Consider the following 21,705-nt stretch of genomic DNA (forward strand, 5'->3'; position numbering starts at 1 on the left):
TCCCCTGCCAAGTGCAGGATGGGGTGTTTGGACAGGGCTGTTTGGACAGTTGTTGGATGTGTGATGTGAGCTCTAGGTCGTCTTGGCAATTGTGATGGTGGCTGTAATATTGCTCGATGGGTAAGGTGAACTGTAGGCAACACTGCAGGTGTATTATGTGAATTCCAGTGTCTAGGCAACACTGCAGGTGTGTTATGTGAATTCCAGTGTCTCTAGGCAACACTTCAGGTGTGTTATGTGAATTCCAATGTCTCTAGGCAACACTGCAGGTGTGTAATGTGTGAATTCCAGTGTCTCTAGGCAACACTGCAGGTGTGTTATGTGAATTACAGTACACCCAGCCTTGTACACCGTACACCCAACACTTGTGGGCACAGGAATACCTTTCCTCAGAAATCCTACACTACTGAACCAAAACTCTTCCCCATAGCATTTGTAGAGGACAATAAACCTGCACATGCCATTGTTTTATTAAATAAAGTTGTATGGAAAATACCTGCGCCTTGTTCTTTTATAGCGCTGCACACTTAGAGGTCATAACATGTACTGTATGTTAATATATATGGGCCCTACATCTGACCAAAAGGCCCCTGCAAGTTAAGATGCAGAAGTAAGCAGTAGCCACACAGTTCACGCCGTTTATCATCTTATAATAGACCACTCAGGTCTGTTCCACATGCAATTGGAGTCTGTGTTCAAATCATCATAAGTTCTCTATTTCCTTTTCTCAGATACAGCAGGTAGATCCTGCTAATAATGTCCATGTCTTGCTTAGAGAAGTAGATCCTGCTAATAATGTCCATGTCTTGCTTAGAGAAGTAGATCATGCCAACAATGTCTATTTCTTGCTTAGATAGGTAGATCATGCTAAAGATGATAAACATTCTCTGATGATAAAAAAGCCCCTGGATTCTTTTGAGCATCTTATTGAATAAAAACACGTAGCGTTGAGCTCTGATTGCGTCTTAACTGATGAATGAGGCTTTATTCCGTATAAAGTATCTTTCTATCTATCTATCATATTCCGTGTCTGCCTGCACAACATGAAGAACATCCACCACACAGTGACAAGCAAACTTTTCACCCGCCCATGAACTGTAGTATGTTATGACCATTCATAATATTTATTTGATACATAAAATATAACAGGTTGGTCTCAGTCATGCATTTGGCCAAGACTACAAAGACAGATATTTGCACAGAGCTGCTTTGGACCCAGATAAGGACCCTGATATGCACCCTGATATGCACTCAGATAAGGACCCTGATATGCACCCAGATAAGGACCCTGATATGGACCCTGATATGCACCCAGATAAGGACCCTGATATGAACCCTGATATGCACCCTAATTTGCACAGAGCTGCTTTGGGTTCAGGGTGATTCAGTCCTCCAGGTGACAGTCAATCAGGTGGCCTCTGAACTGATGACCTCTGAACTGAGTGTGTGTGTGTTTCCTATTGCAATGAACACCACACTGAAGTCTCTAAAGAAGAAATAACCAATAACTGAACATTTCCTGCCTATAGACATGTCCACCAAAACAAATAACTCTTTAACTGAAATGCTTCTAAATCTTACACGGCATGGGGTGCAGAGTTAGGGTTATTATGGGGTGCAGAGCCACATGCTAATAGACGGTGCACAAGTAACATAGAAAAAGCAACCGCACAGTACAACAATCAAATGCTACAACAGGACAGTCCAGCCATGTGATGCTACAGCAGGACAGTCCAGACATGTGATGCTACAGCAGGACAGTCCAGCCACGTGATGCTACAACAGAAGGACAGTCCAGCCATGTGATGCTACAACAGAAGGACAGTCCAGCCATGTGATGCTACAACAGAGGGACAGTCCAGCCATGTGATGTTCAGTCCAGCCATGCGGTGTTCAGTCCAGCCATGTGGTGTTCAGTTCAGCCATGTGGTGTTCAGTTCAGCTATGTGGTGTTGGAGCTGCAGCGGGTCCAGCCGAGGAGCCGAGGTGTGTGTGTGGAGGTGTGTGAGTGTTTGGGGGTCGACGTGTGTGTGTGTGTTTGGGGACCTACAACAGAAGGACAGTCCAGCCATGTGGTGTTGGAGCTGCAGCGGGTCCAGCCGAGGAGACCGCAGCGGATGGAGAGAACAGGCCAGCGCGCTTGAGAGTCTCGTCTGCATCTTATGGGTGTGGTGAGTGTGTGTCTATGTGTTTGTATGTGTGCATGTTATGGGTGTGTGTGTGTGTGTGCGTGTGTGTGGGCATGTTGAGGTGTCAGGCCTCTGCTGGTGAGGTGTTGAGCGCTACAAGGTTGACCGAGTCGTCCCTGCTGCTGCTGCTGGTGCTGTCTGAGACGTCGGAGGGGATGTAGCACCCCGAGTCGCGCGGACAGTCCTTAGACTCTGCCTCCTTAGACTCCGCCTTCTCCAACTCCGCCTCCTGGGCCTCAGATGGAGACGTGGGCTCCTCGCTAGCCTCGCCATCTTTCAGGGCATCTACGACAACAACAACAACAACAACTTTTAATTGAGCCTTTTTTCCACCTCCACCCAAATCTGATCTCTTCAGTTCACTAGCGAGCTCGCCTCTTCAGAAATATGAGAAACGATGAGAGATATTTAGCTAGCGCGAAAAACCACACCAACCTCAAGGCCATTTCCTGCCTTTCTGTTATGAGCTTCTTGCCCCATGTTAACCTGCATTCACTGCAAAAAATACAACCTAACCAAGTGTTATTTAAGATAAAAAAATACAACCTAACCAAGTGTTATTTAAGATCAAAAAATACAACCTAACCAAGTGTTATTTAAGATCAAAAAATACAACCTAACCATGTGTTATTTAAGATCAAAAAATACAACCTAACCATGTGTTATTTAAGATCAAAAAATACAACCTAACCAAGTGTTATTTAAGATAAAAAAATACAACCTAACCAAGTGTTATTTAAGATAAAAAAATACAACCTAACCAAGTGTTATTTAAGATCAAAAAATCTATTTGGTGTTGTTTTTAGTATGAGCAGATTATAGCGCTCTCTTGAAACATCATTTTAACTTATCATTTATCTTATCAAGACAAATTTACTCAACGCACTGGCAGACAAATTTGCTTGTTTTTAGGACAAATTTGCTTGTTCAGTCAAATGATTTGCTTGTTCAAGTCAAATGATTTTCAAGAAAGCGCTAGCTAAGTCTCTTTATACTGAAAACAATACCAACAGATTTTTTGATCTTGATATAAGATTAACAACACTTGGTTAGATAATATTAGATAAGCATTTTTTCCAAAACATGCAAAAGTGTGGGCATTTCACGTGATTTGAGCTTTCAGACCACTTTTATCAAGGTCTCTTCAGGACTTTTATACACATGGCGTGTTTATAAAGAGTGTTAGGAGAGGCCCAGTGATCAGGCCCGGTGATCAGGCCCAGTGATCAGGCCCGGTGATTAGGCCCGGTGATCAGGCCCGGTGATTAAGACAGTGATTAGGCCCGGTGATTAAGACAGTGATCAGGCCAGTGATCAGGCCCGGTGATTAAGACAGTGATCAGGCCCGGTGATTAAGACAGTGATCAGGCCCGGTGATCAGGCCCGGTGATTAAGACAGTGATCAGGCCCTGTGATTAAGCCAGTGATCAGGCCCGGTGATCAGGCCCGGTGATTAAGCCAGTGATCAGGCCCGGTGATCAGGCCCGGTGATTAAGACAGTGATCAGGCCCTGTGATTAAGACAGTGATCAGGCCCGGTGACAGCAGTTGACCTGCGTCAGCTGCAGCGGCCCTCGGTACTCACTGGGCTCTGGCTCGTGCAGACACTCTGTGGCGGCCAGCAGTCGGTGGCGGTGCTCTGGATCGGTCATGTTCAGCTCGATCAGGTGCTGCTCCTTCAGCTCCTTCAGGTCGTCCACAGTCTGGTATCCGTTCAGCATCAGAGATGAGGCGTGTTCCTGTACATGGAAAACCATACTGGACTGTGAAACACACCCCAAACATCAGCGTTTCAACACGAAACCTACACATCAAAGACAAAGCATCAAAGACAAAGCATGTTTCTGTGGATAGAAAGCACACGTATAAGTATATATAAGTATATATACTTTTTTGATCCCGTGAGGGAAATTTGGTCTCTGCATTTAACCCAATCAGTGAATTAGTGAAACACAAACAGCACACAGTGAGGTGAAGCACACACTAACCCGGCGAGTGAGCTGCCTGCTACAACGGGCGGGCGCCGGGGAGCAGTGAGGGGTTAGGTGCCTTGCTCAAGGGCACTTCAGCCACGGCCCACTGGTCGGGGCTCGAACCGGCAACCCTCCGGTTACAAGTCCAGAGTGCTAACCAGTGGGCCACGGCTGCCCACGTCTCCCCAAACATCAGCATTTCAACATAAAACCTGACTACTGTCTCGATCGATGTAGAGGCATCAGAGATTATGTGTTTTTGTGGATACAGACTAAGAATGGAACTGAGAAAACATTAACATTTCAGCACAAAGAATGGAACATTAGCATTTCATCACAAAACCTAAACCATACGACACAATATATGTTCCCTCACAAACCAAATAAGACACACCACACTGACCTCAAAAAAAAAAATCTTCCAAACATCAGTGTTTCCACAGTGACAGACAAATCAACAAAAAGCTGTTACAAACAAGTCAAAAGTGCTAACTCTAGCTGCTCAGTGCTAACTCTTGCTGCCAGGAGTGCTAACTCTAGCTGCTCAGTGCTAACTCTAGCTGCTCAGTACTAACTCTAGTTGCTCAGAGTGCTAACTCTAGCCTTTAGGAGTGCTAACTCTAGCTGCTCAGTGCTAACTTTAGCTTCTAGGAATGCTAACTCTAGCTGCTCAGTGCTAACTCTAGCTTCTAGGAGTGCTACCTCTAGCTGCTAAGAGTGCTAACTCTAGCTGCTCAGTGTTAACTCTAGCTTCTAGGAGTGCTAACTCTAGCTTCTAGGAGGGCTAACTCTAGCTACTGAGTGCTAACTCTAGCTTCCCCAGATAGCAATTTCCTTTGGGCCGGATCCGCATAAAAGCCATTAGATCCGCCTGTAGCGGACATACGGTATCTGACTGTGGGCCAGGTCTTCTCCTGATACAGGTTTCAGCTCTGCTAGCAATGCTGTTTTATCACCGGTTTACAGATTTGTCCCAGGTCCAATTTCCGCAACTCAACTGGAAGTCAGGAGATGAGTTTAAAATACAAAACACCGATTTGGCCCAAACCTGTGATACGGATATGAGCCGAAGGACCATTTTTTCACAGCAGACCCAGGTGGTAATGATATTAATTAAGGTGCTGATTCTGCTAAATTGACCTTTCCTACTTCATTGTCAACTGGCTGCTAAAAAAAAAAAAAAAGGTATTTTGGAATGTCACAAATTTAGAAACCATGGGGGTGCACTATGTTCCCATGGCCACTTCATTTCTACAGTAAGGCTGGAAAAGAAGATATAGTTGGCTCAGTATTGATCATATGCTCGTTTCATTATTTTTATTATTACCTAGCAGTGGTAAAAGTAGTCAATTGTTGTTTGTGTCAGATCAAACAGTGCTATGAGACAACCCCATATTCTTGCCACGCATGCAGAAGTCCAAGCAGTAACGTTAATCAAGGATCTTTGGTTTGCTCACTGTCAATCTTTTGACATGATTTGCCAGCCTGGACTAGGACAGCCCAACTTTTCAAGGTAGGCTCTGCTTTTCTGCTTTTTTATCTCTGTTGGTTTATTCAGAGACAACAATAAGCAAACGAGCGATTGATAACTTTACTGTAAGGTTATACTATTATTTTCCAGCAATATAGGCTAGGCTACTAGCTTAGCTTGAGCAAAACAGCCATCACAATAACTAGCCTATTTTGGTAACAGCTAACGCCAACAGGATCACTGATAAAAAACGAGTGTAATTGTGACTTAACCTATTTTCAAAAGGAATAAATGGCTCATGTTTATTTTTGTTGTTTCAGATTGACCATGGAGATGACTGAGGAAGACAGCCTGAATATCGATGGGAACAGTGGAATTAACACGACTTAAACTTTGTCTGGGATTGCACTTCTACAGCCAGGTTGTTGAATAAAAAAAATAATAAGACACTTATGTGTAAAGTTTTTTTTACCCCCCTTGTGTTTGTAGCCTAGCTTATGTTTATCAGTTGAGCTGTTGGGAAAACGTTACGAACTTTAGCCTGGGTGAACCTATAACGAACCTGTTAGCAAATGTGTAGCAAACAGATTTTTCAGGATAATTAGCCCTAATTACCAATCACATTTCACATGTCAAATAAAGCCGGCTGATGTCTGATAAACGGGTCCGTACCACACACAATAAGCGGACCCGTATTGCATATGATAAACAGATCTGGAACACGTCAGTAACACAGACTACCATACGGAACTGGGCCAGTCTTAGCCCTTATTGGTACCAGATCCGTCAAACGGATCCAGACCAATTTTGGACCGATGTGCGTTTGGGCGCCGGATCAGGTCCATTATGCAGATCCGTGCCGGACGTTGTGGTAGGTGTGGCCCAGTTCCGTCCCAGTGTATGTTTGCTATCTGGGTCTACTACAGGAATGCTAACTCTGGCTGCTCAGAGTGCTAACTCTAGCTGCTAAGTGCTAACTCTAGCCTCTAGGAGTGCTAAACTTCTAGGAGTGCTAACTCTAGCTGCTAAGTGCTAACTCTAGCTTCTAGGAGTGCTAACTCTAGCTGCTCAGTGCTAATGTAACAGGTCACATTTCTATTGTTTTATAATTACACAAAGATGGTTTTTGCCTTGACACACTGCCTTGTATCGCCAGTACAGTGAGAGTCCTAGTGGGCCTCCGTAGTCTCCCGCCCCCTCTAATGTATCAATTTTTCATATTCATATTTTGGCTGTGCCCTTCACCTCTTCCCTGTCTCTGTCACTTTGGGGAAGAGGTATGTTATCTGTCTATCCCTCCTTTCATATTATATTAAATATCTTCACCCTATACTGTCTTTCACTACTATCATAACTATCACTTTACCTATATTTACTTTCTGTACACTTTGTTTTATCTATTATGGAGCTTTCTTGTTTATTTCTTTATATTTTGTACTTTCGTGTCACATGGTGTAAAATGAACCTGTGACTAGCCTGTGGCTGCAGCCTGTACCCTGTATAATGCTACTGTATGTTGTTAGCGATCGCTAGTACTTAGCATGCTATTTATAATTCACCACAGGAGTTGGGGGAAGGAGAACCTACTGCCTGCTTCACTGTATTGTCCCTATTGTTTTGCAGGTGTGTCATTGTTTTCTGTTTGTTTAGCACTTTGTCATGGTGTTATTTTGCTTGTAACCTTGTACAGTTAATTAGCATGCTAGCTCCCGCTAGCGTAGTTGCTAACTAAGTTAGCCATACTAGCTAGCTACTTCCATTAGGTCTCTATCAGGAGCTAGGCTAGGTAGCATAGTTTAATGGTTAAATCCTAGCGACTAGTTGTGTTAACCTTTTAAATGTAATGATTGATGTTACTTTTATTTTATATCTTGTATTTTGTATTTAGTATGTTTTGTGTGGGTTACCTGTGCTTTTTGGCCCTGTCTCTGTCACTTTGGGGAAGAGGAGTTGGGGGAAGGAGAACCTACTGCCTGCTTCACTGTATTGTCCCTATTGTTTTGCAGAGAGAATAAAAGCCCGCGAATACATCGTCATCCCGTGTCACGTCAGTCACTCAAAAACAGCAAATCACAACGCAGAGTGTATTCCACCGGTCACACTAACTCTAGGGTTCCCAAACTCCATCAACGTGGGCCTCCCCTCTGAAAACAGTGACACCTCCCCCCCCTCCACAATCATTTTCAAATAATGATATTCACTTCAGTTAATTCACTTTCAGTCCACTTAAATCTGTGCTATACTATGCTATGCAATGCAATGAGACTCGAAGAGCTACAGTGTTGTAAGGCTGCGTGTACAAATCCGCTTGGAGCTCAAGCTTCAAGCTGCAAGTTACCGTTCACAGGTAACTTGCAGCTAGCTCGGCTGGCGGCACTGTTGCTAAATTACTTTATGAAGTTTGGCACAATACATTCTCACTCAGGATAGGGATCAATAATACTTTCCACTATCCCAAAGATTTAGTATACATCTCTTCTATGATTTATTTCGATTTTATAATGTTGACAATTACATAATCATTGAAAAAAAAAACATAGATAGTACTAACATGAAATAAACGTTTTTCCTTCTTTTTTGAATCAACCTTCCGCGCCTCCCCTCAAATTATTTGGCGCCCCCCAGGGGAGGCGCGCCTCACAGTTTGGGAACCTCTGGTGTACCTCATATGCACACGGTCTAGCATGGGTCTACCTCATATGCACACGGTCTAGCACGGGTCTACCTCATCTGGACACGGTCTAGCACGGGTCTACCTCATATGCACACGGTCTAGCATGGGTCTACCTCATCTGGACACGGTCTAGCACGGGTCTACCTCATATGCATACGGTCTAGCACGGGTCTACCTCTGGACACGGTCTAAAGCCTGCAGCATGCTTCTGCCTCAACTCTTTCAGAACCTTTCAGAGTTGGGGTTCTGCGTTGGGGTTCTGCGTTGGGGTTGCTTTGCATCATGGTGCATTTCACCTCCATAACGCTAGGGGGTGTGTGGCTTTGAAGATCGGTGTCGCCTGTGTCTGCGTCGTCACTCAACACCAAAATGATACTCAGAGTGGCAAACCCCAGACTGTCATGCTCCTTGGGGATCCTTAATGTATCTATCTATCTGTCTGATTACCGCATGTTTGCTCCTAAACAAAAGCCCTGATTAATGCATGTTTGCTCCTAAACAAAAGCCCTGATTACCGCATGTTTACATGTGGACTCATTCTTGGTTGTTTAGACTCCATTGCTCTTGGGTGCGCACCTCCAGGTTGAGGCAGGCGAGGAGCTCCAACAGGGTGTTGGGTCGCGGCCGCCGCCTCCTGCCCTGGGACGTGGCTCTTCTGCGGGGCTCCGGCTCCGTCTCCACCAGCACGTCCACGTAGATGAACTTGAAGCTGCCCACGCGGCCGTTCAGCAGGCCCGTCCAGATGCCCATGGCCGGCTTGCTGATGACCTCAATCACGTCCCCCACCTGCAAAACAAGAACATTTTAGAAAATCCTAACTTTTAATCCTAAACTTTTAATGCATGCCATCAGCGATTAGTCATCTTACTGGCATGCAATACCATGTCACAGTTTTCTTGAAAAGCAGATGATTGATGTGGAGGAACACACACTGTATGAAGTGGAGAACATTGAGAAACACACTGTATCAAGTAGAGAACGTGGAGAAACAAACTGTATAAAGTGAAGAACGTGGTGGAACAAACTGTATAAAGTGAAGAACGTAGAGGAACACACTGTATCAGGTGGAGAATGTGGAGGAACCCACAATGTATCAGGTGGAGAACGTGGAGGAACGCACTGTATGAAGTGGAGAACGTTCTGTATCAGGTGGAGAACGTGGAGGAACGCACTGTATGAAGTGGAGAACGTTCTGTATCAGGTGGAGAACGTGGAGGAACACACTGTATCAGGTGGAGAACGTGGAGGAACACACAATGTATCAGGTGGAGAACGTTCTGTATCAGGTACCAATATTGCCAAACTTAGAGGGCTCAAAAGATGATTTAGAAAAACTCATTCATTTATCTCCAGCAGAGTTGATTACTACAGTGTGACTTTTCACAGGCCTTCCTAAAAAGTCCATCAAACATCTTCAGGTGATTCAAAATGCAGCAGCTAGGGTTCTCACAAAAACTAAAAGAACTGACCACATTACTCCAAGTCCCTGCAATGGCTTCCAGTAAGTCACAGAATTGACTTTAAAGCACTATTGCTTGTTTATAAATCAGTAAATGGAGCAGGACCTAAATACCTGTCAGACATGCTTCAGCAGTACACACCTTCTCGTCCTCTCAGGTCCCAGGTGAAAAACCTGCTAGTAAAACCTGCTGTTAGAACTAAACAGGTGTGGTTGGTCGTGGTAGTGGGGGATGTGTGCATATGCTGGGGGCCTGGGCCGATGGGTGGCACGCAGGTCCTCCCCTCTGTCAGCTCGTCGCAGTATTGCAGGGGCTGGGTGGAACTGTGGCCATTAATGGGTGCCCAGGTTGGCAATCAGTCAGGCAATCAACCAGGCAATCAGTTATTCCTATTATTATACTTATCATTAATAGAATAATTACAACTCCTCTCCTCTGAAACCCTCCCTCTCTATGTTCCAGCTTCTCTCCTCCTGGCCCAACAGCAAGCCAGCCTTATACATATGCACACACACACACACACACACACACATACATCCTCACATACTCACTACCCCTCACCCCCCATCCCCACCCCCATCCCAACACCACCTCATTCACACTCTCAGAGCTACCATCCGCTAACCTGGCAATAGCCAGATGAATTTGAACCGATCCATTGAAGTGTTGCTTCAGAAGGCTGGGCCTAATCAAAAAATGCTTGCATATGATTGAGTAAGCCACTTGTCCGTCATCTATTGACGTGCTACTTCAACCACTCACATCGAAGCCAACCCGTGGACGCTAATAACAGACTCACAGTCGCTTCTACGCTTATGTCACATCTATGAAACTCCCGCCCCTGCGTCCTGATTGGCTAAACCATAAAGTCGGTTGCAGAAATCACTCTCAATGGAAGAGGTCCCAGATGGATGTGAGTGAAGCTAGGCGGAGCTAAGTGGAACGACATTCATCTGGCTAGGGTCAGGTTAACCATCCGCACCCCCATCCTCCCTTCTTTTCATTCCGGTCATCAATTTCATCCCTGATAATCATATCTGTAATCATCCTGGACATAAATCATCCTTAGCCTTTCTGTTATTAATGTTATGTTGTGTTATGTTTGTGGAAGCCAAGTCAATGTGATGTCTTGTTAAGTTACAGTATGTGTTTATGTAATGTACGTCTGTTTGTCGTATGTAGTATTCATGTGCATGTCGTAGTGTTGCATTTTCTGTAATGTCAATGATGTTTGCAAATAAAAAAAAAGAACAAAAAAAACTAAACATGGTGAAGCAGCTTTTAGCTGCTATGCGGCTCAGCTCTGGAACCAACTTTCGGATGACATCAAAAACGCCCCAACTGTAGCCAACTGTTTTAAATTTAGACTTAAAGACCAAACTGTTCTCAGATGCTTTCTGCTAACTGCACTGAGTTATAATTTCTGAATCTGTCTTGAAAATTATTCTACCTTGTGTCTTTTATTTTGTCTTTTTAATCAATCTCTATTTTTAAATGATTTTACCTTGTGTTTTATGTTTTCTTTTTATTATGATCTTTACCTTTTGAACTATTCTTTGACTATATTGGCCTTCTATGCTTTTATTTGTTATCATTATTTGGTTTTGTTTATGTAAAGTACATTGAATGACCTCTGTGTATGAAATATGTTTTATAAATAAACTTGACTTGACTTGACATTGTATCAGGTGGAGAACATGGAGGAACACACTGTATCAGGTGGAGAACATAGAGGAACACACTGTATCAGGTGGAGAACATAGAGGAACACACTGTATCAGGTGGAGAACATAGAGGAACACACTGTATCAGGTGGAGAACATGGAGGAACGCACTCTATCAGGTGGAGAACATGGAGGAACACACTGTATCAGGTAAAAAGAGCTCAGTCTCCACTGGGCTGATCACCTTGAGTCTTGAGCGACTGGGCAGGAAGTCAGTGTGCTCACCTTGAGTCTGAGGGACTCGTTGTCGTAGGGACTGGGCAGGAAGTCAGTGTGCACACGGGCTCGGCCGCAGAACTGCCCCGTGTAGGGGACCTCCTCCTCCAGCCGCACACTGCCCCTGTTGCTTAAGCCCTCTGAGCCGCTGGTGATCCCGCCTGGGTAGTGGACACACGTTACACACTTTTTTAAAATATTACACGCATAATACACATTACACACATTACACACATCACACACACGTTAAACACATTACACACATTACACACACGTTAAACACATTACACACATCACACACACGTTAAACACATTACACACATTACACACACGTTAAACACATTACACACATTACACACACACGTTAAACACATTACACACATTACACACATGTTAAACACATTACACACATCACACACACACGTTAAACACATTACACACATTACACACACGTTAAACACATTACACACATAATACACATTACACACATCACACACACGTTAAACACATTACACACATGTTAAACACATTACACACATAACACACATTACACACATCACACACACGTTAAACACATTACACACATTCCTGCTGAAAAAAACAGCTAGAAAGCAGCTTGTGCTGGTAGCTGGTTTTAGCTGGTTTTCTTCCAGCTCTTGCCGGTCTTTGCTGGTGTAGCTGGTTGGACCACCTGCTGGATATGCTGGCGTGACCATCTAAGGAAGCCGGTCATGCTGGTTTGACCAGCCTGTCGTGTGGGATACAGCTGGTGCAAGATGGTCATGCTGGTGACCAGCTTGCCAAGCTTGACATTGTTGGTGTAAGATGGTCATGCTGGTTTGACCAACATAAGCTGGCACGGCCAGTTAAACCAGCAGTGTAGACCAGCAACACCAGCTAAAATGACCAGCTTGAGGTGGTACAACAAGCAAAACCAGCTGAATTACCATCGTTAGGTGGGTAAACCAGATGAAGGTATGTTTTCGCAAGAGATTTGCTGGTCTAGCTGGTCAACCATCATAGGGTGGTCAAAGAAGCTGGTCAACCAGCAAACCACCTTTAGCTGGTCAGGCTGTTTTTTTCAGCAGGGATTACACACATTACACACATCACACACACGTTAAACACATTACACACATGTTAAACACATTATATAAACACATTGCACTCTGGACTTGTAACCGGAGGGTTGCCCGTTCGAGCCCCGACCAGTGGGCCATGGCTAAAGTGCTCTTGAGCAAGGCACCTAACCCTCACTGCCCTCGAAGCCGCTGTTGTAGCAGGCAGCTCACTGCCGGGATTAGTGTGTGCTTCACCTCACTGTGTGTTCACTTTGTGTTGTTTGTGTTTCACTAATTCATCGATTGGGTTAAATGCAGAGACCAAATTTCCCTCACAGGATCAAAAAAGTATATATACTTATACTTACACACATTACACACGTTACACACACGTTAAACACATAACACACATTACACACATCATACACACGTTAAACACGTTACACACACGTTAAACACATAACACACACCTTAAACACATTACACACATAATACACATCACACACGCCTCATCTCTGATATACAACTCAGGAGCTCATATCTGTTCAACTTCAACATGCCACAAGCCTTTAATGCGTCATTGTTTTAAAAACAGTGGTGGGCAGTTATTTACAACAGGACGCAATCATTCATTTTGAGCAAAAAACAATATTTTGCCATTTATATTTGTTTGCACCTTGGTGTTAACCGAGGTCAGCACGCTGCCAGCCTGCTAGTTCATTTGGTAGCATGTTTCTATTCTTAGATAGGGCCTTCAGCTGTTCATTCTGTCCACTAGATAGATAGATAGATAGATAGTTAGATACTTTATTGACATCACACACAACTACCCAGATAGCAATTTCCTTTGGGCCGATCCGCATAAAAGCTATTAGATCCACTTGTAGCGACATACGGTATCTGACTGTGGGCCAGGTCTGCTCCTGATACAGGTTTCAGCTCTGCTAGCAATGCTGTTTTATCACCGGTTTACAGATTTGTCCCAGGTCCACTTCCGCAACTCAACTGGAAGTCGGAGATGCTTTAAAATACAAAAACACCGATTTGGCCCAAACCTGTGATAATGGATATGAGCCAAGGACCATTTTTCACAGCAGACCCAGGTGGTAATGATATTAATTAAGGTGCTGATTCTGCTAAATTGACCTTTCCCTACTTCATTGTCAACTGGCTGCTAAAGAAAAAAAGGTATTTTGAATGGCACAAATTTAGAAACCATGGGGTGCACTATGTTCCCATGGCCACTTCCATTTCTACAGTAAGGCTGGAAAAGAAGATATAGTTGGCTCAGTATTGATCATATGCTCGTTTCATTATTTTTATTATTACCTAGCAGTGGTAAAAGTAGTCAATTGTTGTTTGTGTCAGATCAAACAGTGCTATGAGACAACCCCATATTCTTGCCACGCATGCAGAAGTCCAAGCAGTAACGCTAATCAAGGATCTTTGGTTTGCTCACTGTCAATCTTTTGACATGATTTGCCAGCCTGGACTAGGACAGCCCAACTTTTCAAGGTAGGCTCTGCTTTTCTGCTTTTTATCTCTGTTGGTTTATTCAGAGACAACAATAAGCAAACGAGCGATTGATAACTTTACTGTAAGGTTATACTATTATTTTCCAGCAATATAGGCTAGGCTACTAGCTTAGCTTGAGCAAAACAGCCATCACAATAACTAGCCTATTTTGGTAACAGCTAACGCCAACAGGATCACTGATAAAAAAACGAGTGTAATTGTGACTTAACCTATTTTCAAAAAGGAATAAATGGCTCATGTTTATTTTTTGTTGTTTCAGATTGACCATGGAGATGACTGAGGAAGACAGCCTGAATATCGATGGGAACAGTGGAATTAACACGACTTAAACTTTGTCTGGGATTGCACTTCTACAGCCAGGTTGTTGAATAAAAAAAATAATAAGACACTTATGTGTAAAGTTTTTTTACCCGCCTTGTGTTTGTAGCCTAGCTTATGTTTATCAGTTGAGCTGTTGGGAAAACGTTACGAACTTTAGCCTGGGTGAACCTATAACGAACCTGTTAGCAAATGTGTAGCAAACAGATTTTTCAGGATAATTAGCCCTAATTACCAATCACATTTCACATGTCAAATAAAGCCGGGCTGATGTCTGATAAACGGGTCCGTACCACACACAATAAGCGGACCCAGATTGCATATGATAAACAGATCTGGAACACGCCAGTAACACAGACTACCATACGGAACTGGGCCAGTCTTAGCCCTTATTGGTACCAGATCCGTCAAACGGATCCAGACCAATTTTGGACCGAAAGCGCTTTGGACGCCGGATCAGGTCCATTATGCAGATCCGTGCCGGACGTTGTGGTAGGTGTGGCCCAGTTCCGTCCCAGTGTATGTTTGCTATCTGGGTACACACACAGTGGATAATATGGACAGTGGACAATACAGTGGACAATACAGTGGACAACATGGACTGAGATTGCAGGATTAGTCTCCTACTGGAAGAGCTCTGTCCACTGTGGAGGCTGTAGAGGCTCTCCAGGGAGTTGCTGGACGTCCTGTGGGCTTTGGCCAGCGCGGTGCCGGTGCCTGCGTCCCCTTCGGTCTGATGGTCTCCCTCAGTGTCCTCCCCCTGGACCACATGTAAAGGTACATGAAGACTTTTAGTAACTAACTAATAATGCATAGAGCACATATAGACATCACATACAACATGCCATACACATATATGGACATATATGGACTTCACATACAACATACCATACACATATGGACATCACATACAACATGCCATATATGGACATCACATACAACATGCCACATATGGACATCCCATACAACATGCCACATATGGACATCACATACAACATGCCATACACACATATGGACATCCCATACAACATGCCACATATGGACATCACATACAACATGCCATACACACATATGGACATCACATACAACATGCCATACACACATATGGACATCCCATACAACATGCCACATATGGACATCACATACAACATGCCATACACACATATGGACATCACATACAACATGCCATACACACATATGGACATCCCATACAACATGCCACATATGGACATCACATACAACATGCCATACACACATATGGACATCACATACAACATGCCATACACACATATGGCATATGGACATCACATACAACTAGGGTTGGGTATCGTTTGGGTTTTATCCGACACCGGTGCTAAATCAATACTTTTAAAACAGTACCAGAACTGGTACTTTGTTTTTACAATAAAATGCCCAAACCAATGATGACTTGCTTTTGTTGATTGATAAGACGCATTTGAACATGAAATTGAACTATATATTTAGTTTATTATCAATATCTGTAGTAGCATTGCTTCCAGGCATAATTCTAATTGCAGATGGCTTGCCATAATTTTGAATGTTAAAACGGCTTCCACACAATGGCAAGTAGCCTAATCAATCTGTCCTCTGCTTTCAAGTTTATACAGAGGGCTTGCCATATCTCTAAATGTTAACATGTGGTGCTATCAAAGCAAGATGCTACAGATGGCGCATGACGTGCAGTGATGCATTGTATGTCGTAGCGTCTGCTTCGGCGCCGGTTACCTATTGGCACCGCAATCCATGTTGTTATTCAATGTCGTTACTAGTGTCTGCCTCGGCGCCGGCCATGTTGTTATTCAATGTCGTTACTAGTGTCTGCCTCGGCGCCGGCCATGTTGTTATTCAATGTCGTTACTAGTGTCTGCCTTTGCGCCGGCCATGTTGTTATTCGATGTCGTTACTAGTGCCTGCCTCGTCGCTGGTTACCTATTGGAACTGAATGCCGGTGCCCAACCCTTGAAGACCTTGTAGACCTTGAAATCTTGAATTTCCCCTGGGGATCAATAAAGTATCTATCTATCTATCTATCTATCTATCTATCTATCTATCTATCTATCCCTACAAACAACATAAAATACACATCTACTTGATATATATCAATAGAAAAAGTGTTTCCACGGTATCAAACCCGAGCCTGTTTCCACGGTATCAAAACTGAGCCTGTTTCCATGGTATCAAACCTGTGACTGTTTCCACGGTATCAAACCCATGACCTAGGTTAACACCTTACTCTGCTGGCCAGGCTAAATGAACAGTGAACTATACACACACAAACCACAGCACAACAAGGCAGTTCTCACACGCCTCACAATCAAACCCTTTCCGATCCTCTCTCTCTCTCTCTCTCTTTCCCTCTCTCTCTCTCTCTCTCTCTATGTGTGTGTGTGTGTGTGCAGTTTAGAAAGTGAAATCAACTAAAAGCCCATCGCCTTTGCCGTGACGTGCTTAATTCCACATGTGCCAAAGCGGCTCAGTATCCTAGTTTACACGAGGGCGTGGTCCTCCCCCACACACACGCACGCACACACGCACGCACACACGCATACACACACACACACACACACACCCCGGGACCAAAGACTTTAATCCCCACACAAGCTTCCTTACTCTTTAGAACTGAGACATAAGAGTTTTGTGTCTGTGTGTGTGTGTTGAGAACTGAGACATGAGAGGTGTGTGTGTGTGTGTGTGTGTGTGTGTGTGTAATGGTATTATTATAAATGTGGTGCCAGAATAGCTTAGGTAGGCCTAGCGTTTAGTAGCCTATGTACTTATGTGATAGACAACAACTAATGTGAATCACGGACTACACAACCAAAGAAAGTAAAGGCAAGTAAACCTGCGCTCACCAAATAAAGGACTGGACTGCACCCTTCACAAACTGTAAAAGTTAAGTTTATGCGTTTACAGTTGACTACAGTTGACAGTTCACTATCGGCCCACACAAACGATTCTGGTTTCCCTGCACTAGCCATTTTCGTCATATTGTTCTAGTGTTTGGTTTCTTCTTCTACTGTCTGCTTTATGCGCCTCTCCTCTCTGTTTCTGGTGAATTTCTATAACAGAAACAGCGCCACCTATAGGCCTGGAATATGAAGTAACGTGTTGAGTCGTGTTGAGACGCAAATATTCTTGAAACGATTACTCATCTCTACTCTACTCTACTCTACTCTACTCTACTCTACTCTACTCATCTCTACTCTACTCATCTCTACTCATCTCTTCTCATCTCTACTCTACTCTACTCATCTCTACTCTACTCATCTCTAATCTACTCTACTCTACTCATCTCTACTCTACTCTACTCATCTCTACTCTACTCTACTCATCTCTAGTCTACTCATCTCTACTCTACTCTACTCATCTCTACTCTACTCTACTCATCTCTACTCTACTCACTCGGTGAACTTCCCTTCTCTTTTCTTCAGTACTGATGATGTCATCAGTGCAAAACGGTCACAAACAGAGAACACGATCATCGCTATGGTTACGGACACATCGCACTCACCGCTTCCTCCGACAGGGCTTTGATGTACTTCCTGCCCATGCGCTTGCGCATCGTCATGGAGATGGCCTTCATCTTCTGCCCGATGGTCCCCTGTCTCGCCTGGTCAACATCAGGGTCTCTGCTGGCTCTGCAGAGGACTTTAGAGCACACACACACACACACACACACACACGCACACACACACACACACACGCACACACACACACGCACACGCACACACACACACACGCACACACACGCACACGCACACACACACACACACACGCACACGCACATACACGCACACACGCACACACACACACACACACGCACATACATGCACACACGCACACACACACACGCACACACGCACACGCACATACACGCACATACACGCAGTGAGATGAAGCTGATGCATTCCTCTCCCTTCCCTAAGTTAAGCAGTGTGTACTTAAATATAATAAACTATTATGTATCCATAGTAGTAACCACACACACACACACACACACACACACACACACACACACACACACTTCAGATAGATATTCAAAACGAGAAAAAATAACACCCCCCGCCCGCCCCAATCCAGACAGCAACAGAACCGGCCCAGTTCAACACACACACACACACAAACACAAACACACACACAACAGAACCTTCCCCGGTTCACACACACACACACACACACACACACACACACACACACACACACACACACACACATACACACACACACAAAGACAGACTGGTGAGAAAGGCCAATAACATTGTATGTGACTACACACCCCCCTGGCATCTCATTTTAAATTACTGCCATCTAGGCGTTGTTTCTGTCCACCCCTCCTGACCAAGAACAGATCCAAACTCTTTTTTGTACCACAAGCAATAAAAGCCTAGCCTGGCTAATGTCAGACCTCATCTCATCGAGATGGGGTCTGAGAACTAGACATTAATTTTCTCGTATTTGAAACGTGGTTTACGAATGCCCAGAGCCATTTATTGGGCGCTACGAATGTCTATCAAATGCGTCTGTACGTAGCTCATAACGGCTACGGTGTGTCGTCATCGTCTCGCTGCCCTCCCTCCGTTCTGTGATTGGTCCCCTAACTGAGGCAAAAATTTGCTCCATGGTATCCAGGTTGCCTAGCAGCGTGAATAAAACTGCGTGCGTAAGGCAGCATGGGAAAACCCAAGCTAATAAAAGCCTTAAATCAGTCAAAATAAGCTAGATGTCCAGCTGGCCAGGTCATACCCAAGGGTGTATAGTGTATTGTAGTGTGTGATGTATGACCTTTATGTTATGTCTGTCTGTGTCTGATGTATGGACTATTTGTTTGGTGTCATATGTCTGATGTCCTGTCATGAAGTGCCTTGCGACTGTGCTGCAAATCCAACTGCCCCACGGGGGCAATAAAGTTATCTACTACTACTGCTACTATTACACACACAAACACACACACACACACAATAAAGTTATCTACTACTACTACTGCTACTACCATTACACACACACACACACACAACAGAACCTTCCCCGGTTCAACACACACACACACACACACACACACACAAACACACAAGAAAATAAAATGTTTGCTGTTCGTACCACAGTAACGGTATTCTCATCAGGTTTGGATTGGCGAGCTTGATGTCTGAACGTGTCAAATTTACCAAAGCTGGATGATCTCTGTGCAAACAATATAAACCACAGTCAGACAAGCATATATATAAACCACAGTCAGACAAGCACATATTTCAACCACAGTCAAACAAGCACATATATAAACCACAGTCAAACAAGCACATATATAAGCCATAGTCAAACAAGCACATAATATATAAACCACAGTTAAACAAGCACATATATAAACCACAGTCAAACAAGCACATAATATATAAACCACAGTCAAACAAGCACATATATAAACCACAGTTAAACAAGCACATATATAAACCACAGTCAAACAAGCACATATATAAACCACAGTCAGACAAGCACATATATAAACCACAGTCAGACAAGCACATATATAAACCACAGTCAAACAAGCACATAATATTTAAACCACAGTCAAACAAGCACATATATAAACCACAGTCAGACAAGCACATATATAAACCACAGTCAGACAAGCACATATATAAACCACAGTCAAACAAGCACATAATATTTAAACCACAGTCAAACAAGCACATATATAAACCACAGTCAAACAAGCACATAATATATAAACCACAGTCAAACAAGCACATATATAAACCACAGTCAGACAAGCACATATATAAACCACAGTCAGACAAGCACATATATAAACCACAGTCAAACAAGCACATAATATTTAAACCACAGTCAAACAAGCACATATATAAACCACAGTCAAACAAGCACATAATATATAAACCACAGTCAAACAAGCACATATATAAACCACAGTCAGACAAGCACATATATAAACCACAGTCAGACAAGCACATAATATATAAACCACAGTCAAATAAGCACATAATATATAAACCACAGTCAAACAAGCACATATATAAACCACAGTCAGACAAGCACGTGTGAACAATCATTTACTCAGGCCACTTAACAGAAAGTGCTCCATTGTGAGTGGAGTGGAGGTAGAGTCCACTCACTAAGATATGCATAGATAATGCACAACACTAAAGTATGAGTACTATAGTCACGTCCCAGCACATAGATATACAGCACAGCAATATAGCCGTCCCGGCACATGCAGTAGATATAGATCACTGTACTGTAGTATTCACTGAGTACTACAGCCACATCCCAGCACATAGATATACAGCCACATCCCAGCACAGCACTAGAATATAATATGCACTGAGTACAGATCCCCAAGTAAACAGCACTAGAATATAATATGCACTGAGTACAGGTCCCCAAGTAAACAGCACTAGAATATAATATGCACTGAGTACAGGTCCCCAGGTAAACAGCACTAGAATATAATATGCACTGAGTAAGTAAACAGCACTGAGTACAGATCCCCAAGTCCCGAGTCCCAGCACTTTATCAGACACAGTAGAGTCAGTTCTTTACACATTCATGCCACTTCTCAGAGTATGTTGAGCACTTTCATCATTTCAGTTCTTTACACATTCATGCCATTTCTCAGAGTATGTTGAGCACTTTCATCTTTTCAGTTCTTTACACATTCATGCCATTTCTCAGAGTATGTTGAGCACTTTCATCATTTCAGTTCTTTACACATTCATGCCATTTCTCAGAGTATGTTGAGCACTTTCATCATTTCAGGACAATATTGTCACTATAACATGAAGGCAAAGTGTTGGTCCGGTTTTGAGCGATGGTGACACACTTCTCCATTTTCTCTCAGTTTGCTTTTCTAGTGCCATGAAATATAAAAGCTGAACAAAACTTTTCAATTAATCCTAAAAATAATCTTGGCAAATCTTACCCTCGGCTTATTCTTTGGTTTGTCAGATGCATTTGACGGTTTTCTATGAAGCATGTTCAGTTTGCTTTTGTTTTTCAGTTCAGTTTGCTTTTGTTTAGTTGGATTTTGTCTACTTCATGAAGTTTGTTT

General features: G+C 43.4%; 1 protein-coding gene and 1 long non-coding RNA gene across 3 annotated transcripts; one reads left to right on the plus strand and one right to left on the minus strand.

Annotated features, from left to right (window-relative positions):
* Positions 1-730: 730 nt before the first annotated feature.
* Positions 731-21,705, minus strand: samsn1b (SAM domain, SH3 domain and nuclear localisation signals 1b). 2 transcript variants are annotated; one of them, XM_048237794.1, is made up of 8 exons: positions 21,577-21,705; positions 19,740-19,820; positions 18,154-18,290; positions 15,249-15,381; positions 11,716-11,867; positions 8,883-9,092; positions 3,774-3,927; positions 732-2,474 (listed from the first exon to the last, which is right to left on the minus strand). In XM_048237794.1, exons 3-8 carry the CDS (start codon positions 18,223-18,225, stop codon positions 2,254-2,256), a joined length of 942 nt encoding a protein of 313 aa, XP_048093751.1. In that variant the 5' UTR covers positions 18,226-18,290; positions 19,740-19,820; positions 21,577-21,705; the 3' UTR covers positions 732-2,253. The 2 variants fall into 2 exon arrangements, with proteins under 2 accessions (XP_048093752.1, XP_048093751.1); XM_048237795.1 differs by lacking the exons at positions 19,740-19,820; positions 21,577-21,705 and having other exon boundaries at positions 731-2,474; positions 18,154-18,285.
* LOC125291188 lies at positions 6,893-7,758 on the plus strand. Its single transcript, XR_007192945.1, has 3 exons — positions 6,893-6,909; positions 7,197-7,255; positions 7,641-7,758. It is a non-coding gene; the product is annotated as an uncharacterized LOC125291188 (long non-coding RNA).

This window comes from Alosa alosa, chromosome 2 (assembly GCF_017589495.1).
Source record: "Alosa alosa isolate M-15738 ecotype Scorff River chromosome 2, AALO_Geno_1.1, whole genome shotgun sequence".
NCBI classification, from domain to species: Eukaryota; Metazoa; Chordata; class Actinopteri; order Clupeiformes; family Clupeidae; genus Alosa; species Alosa alosa.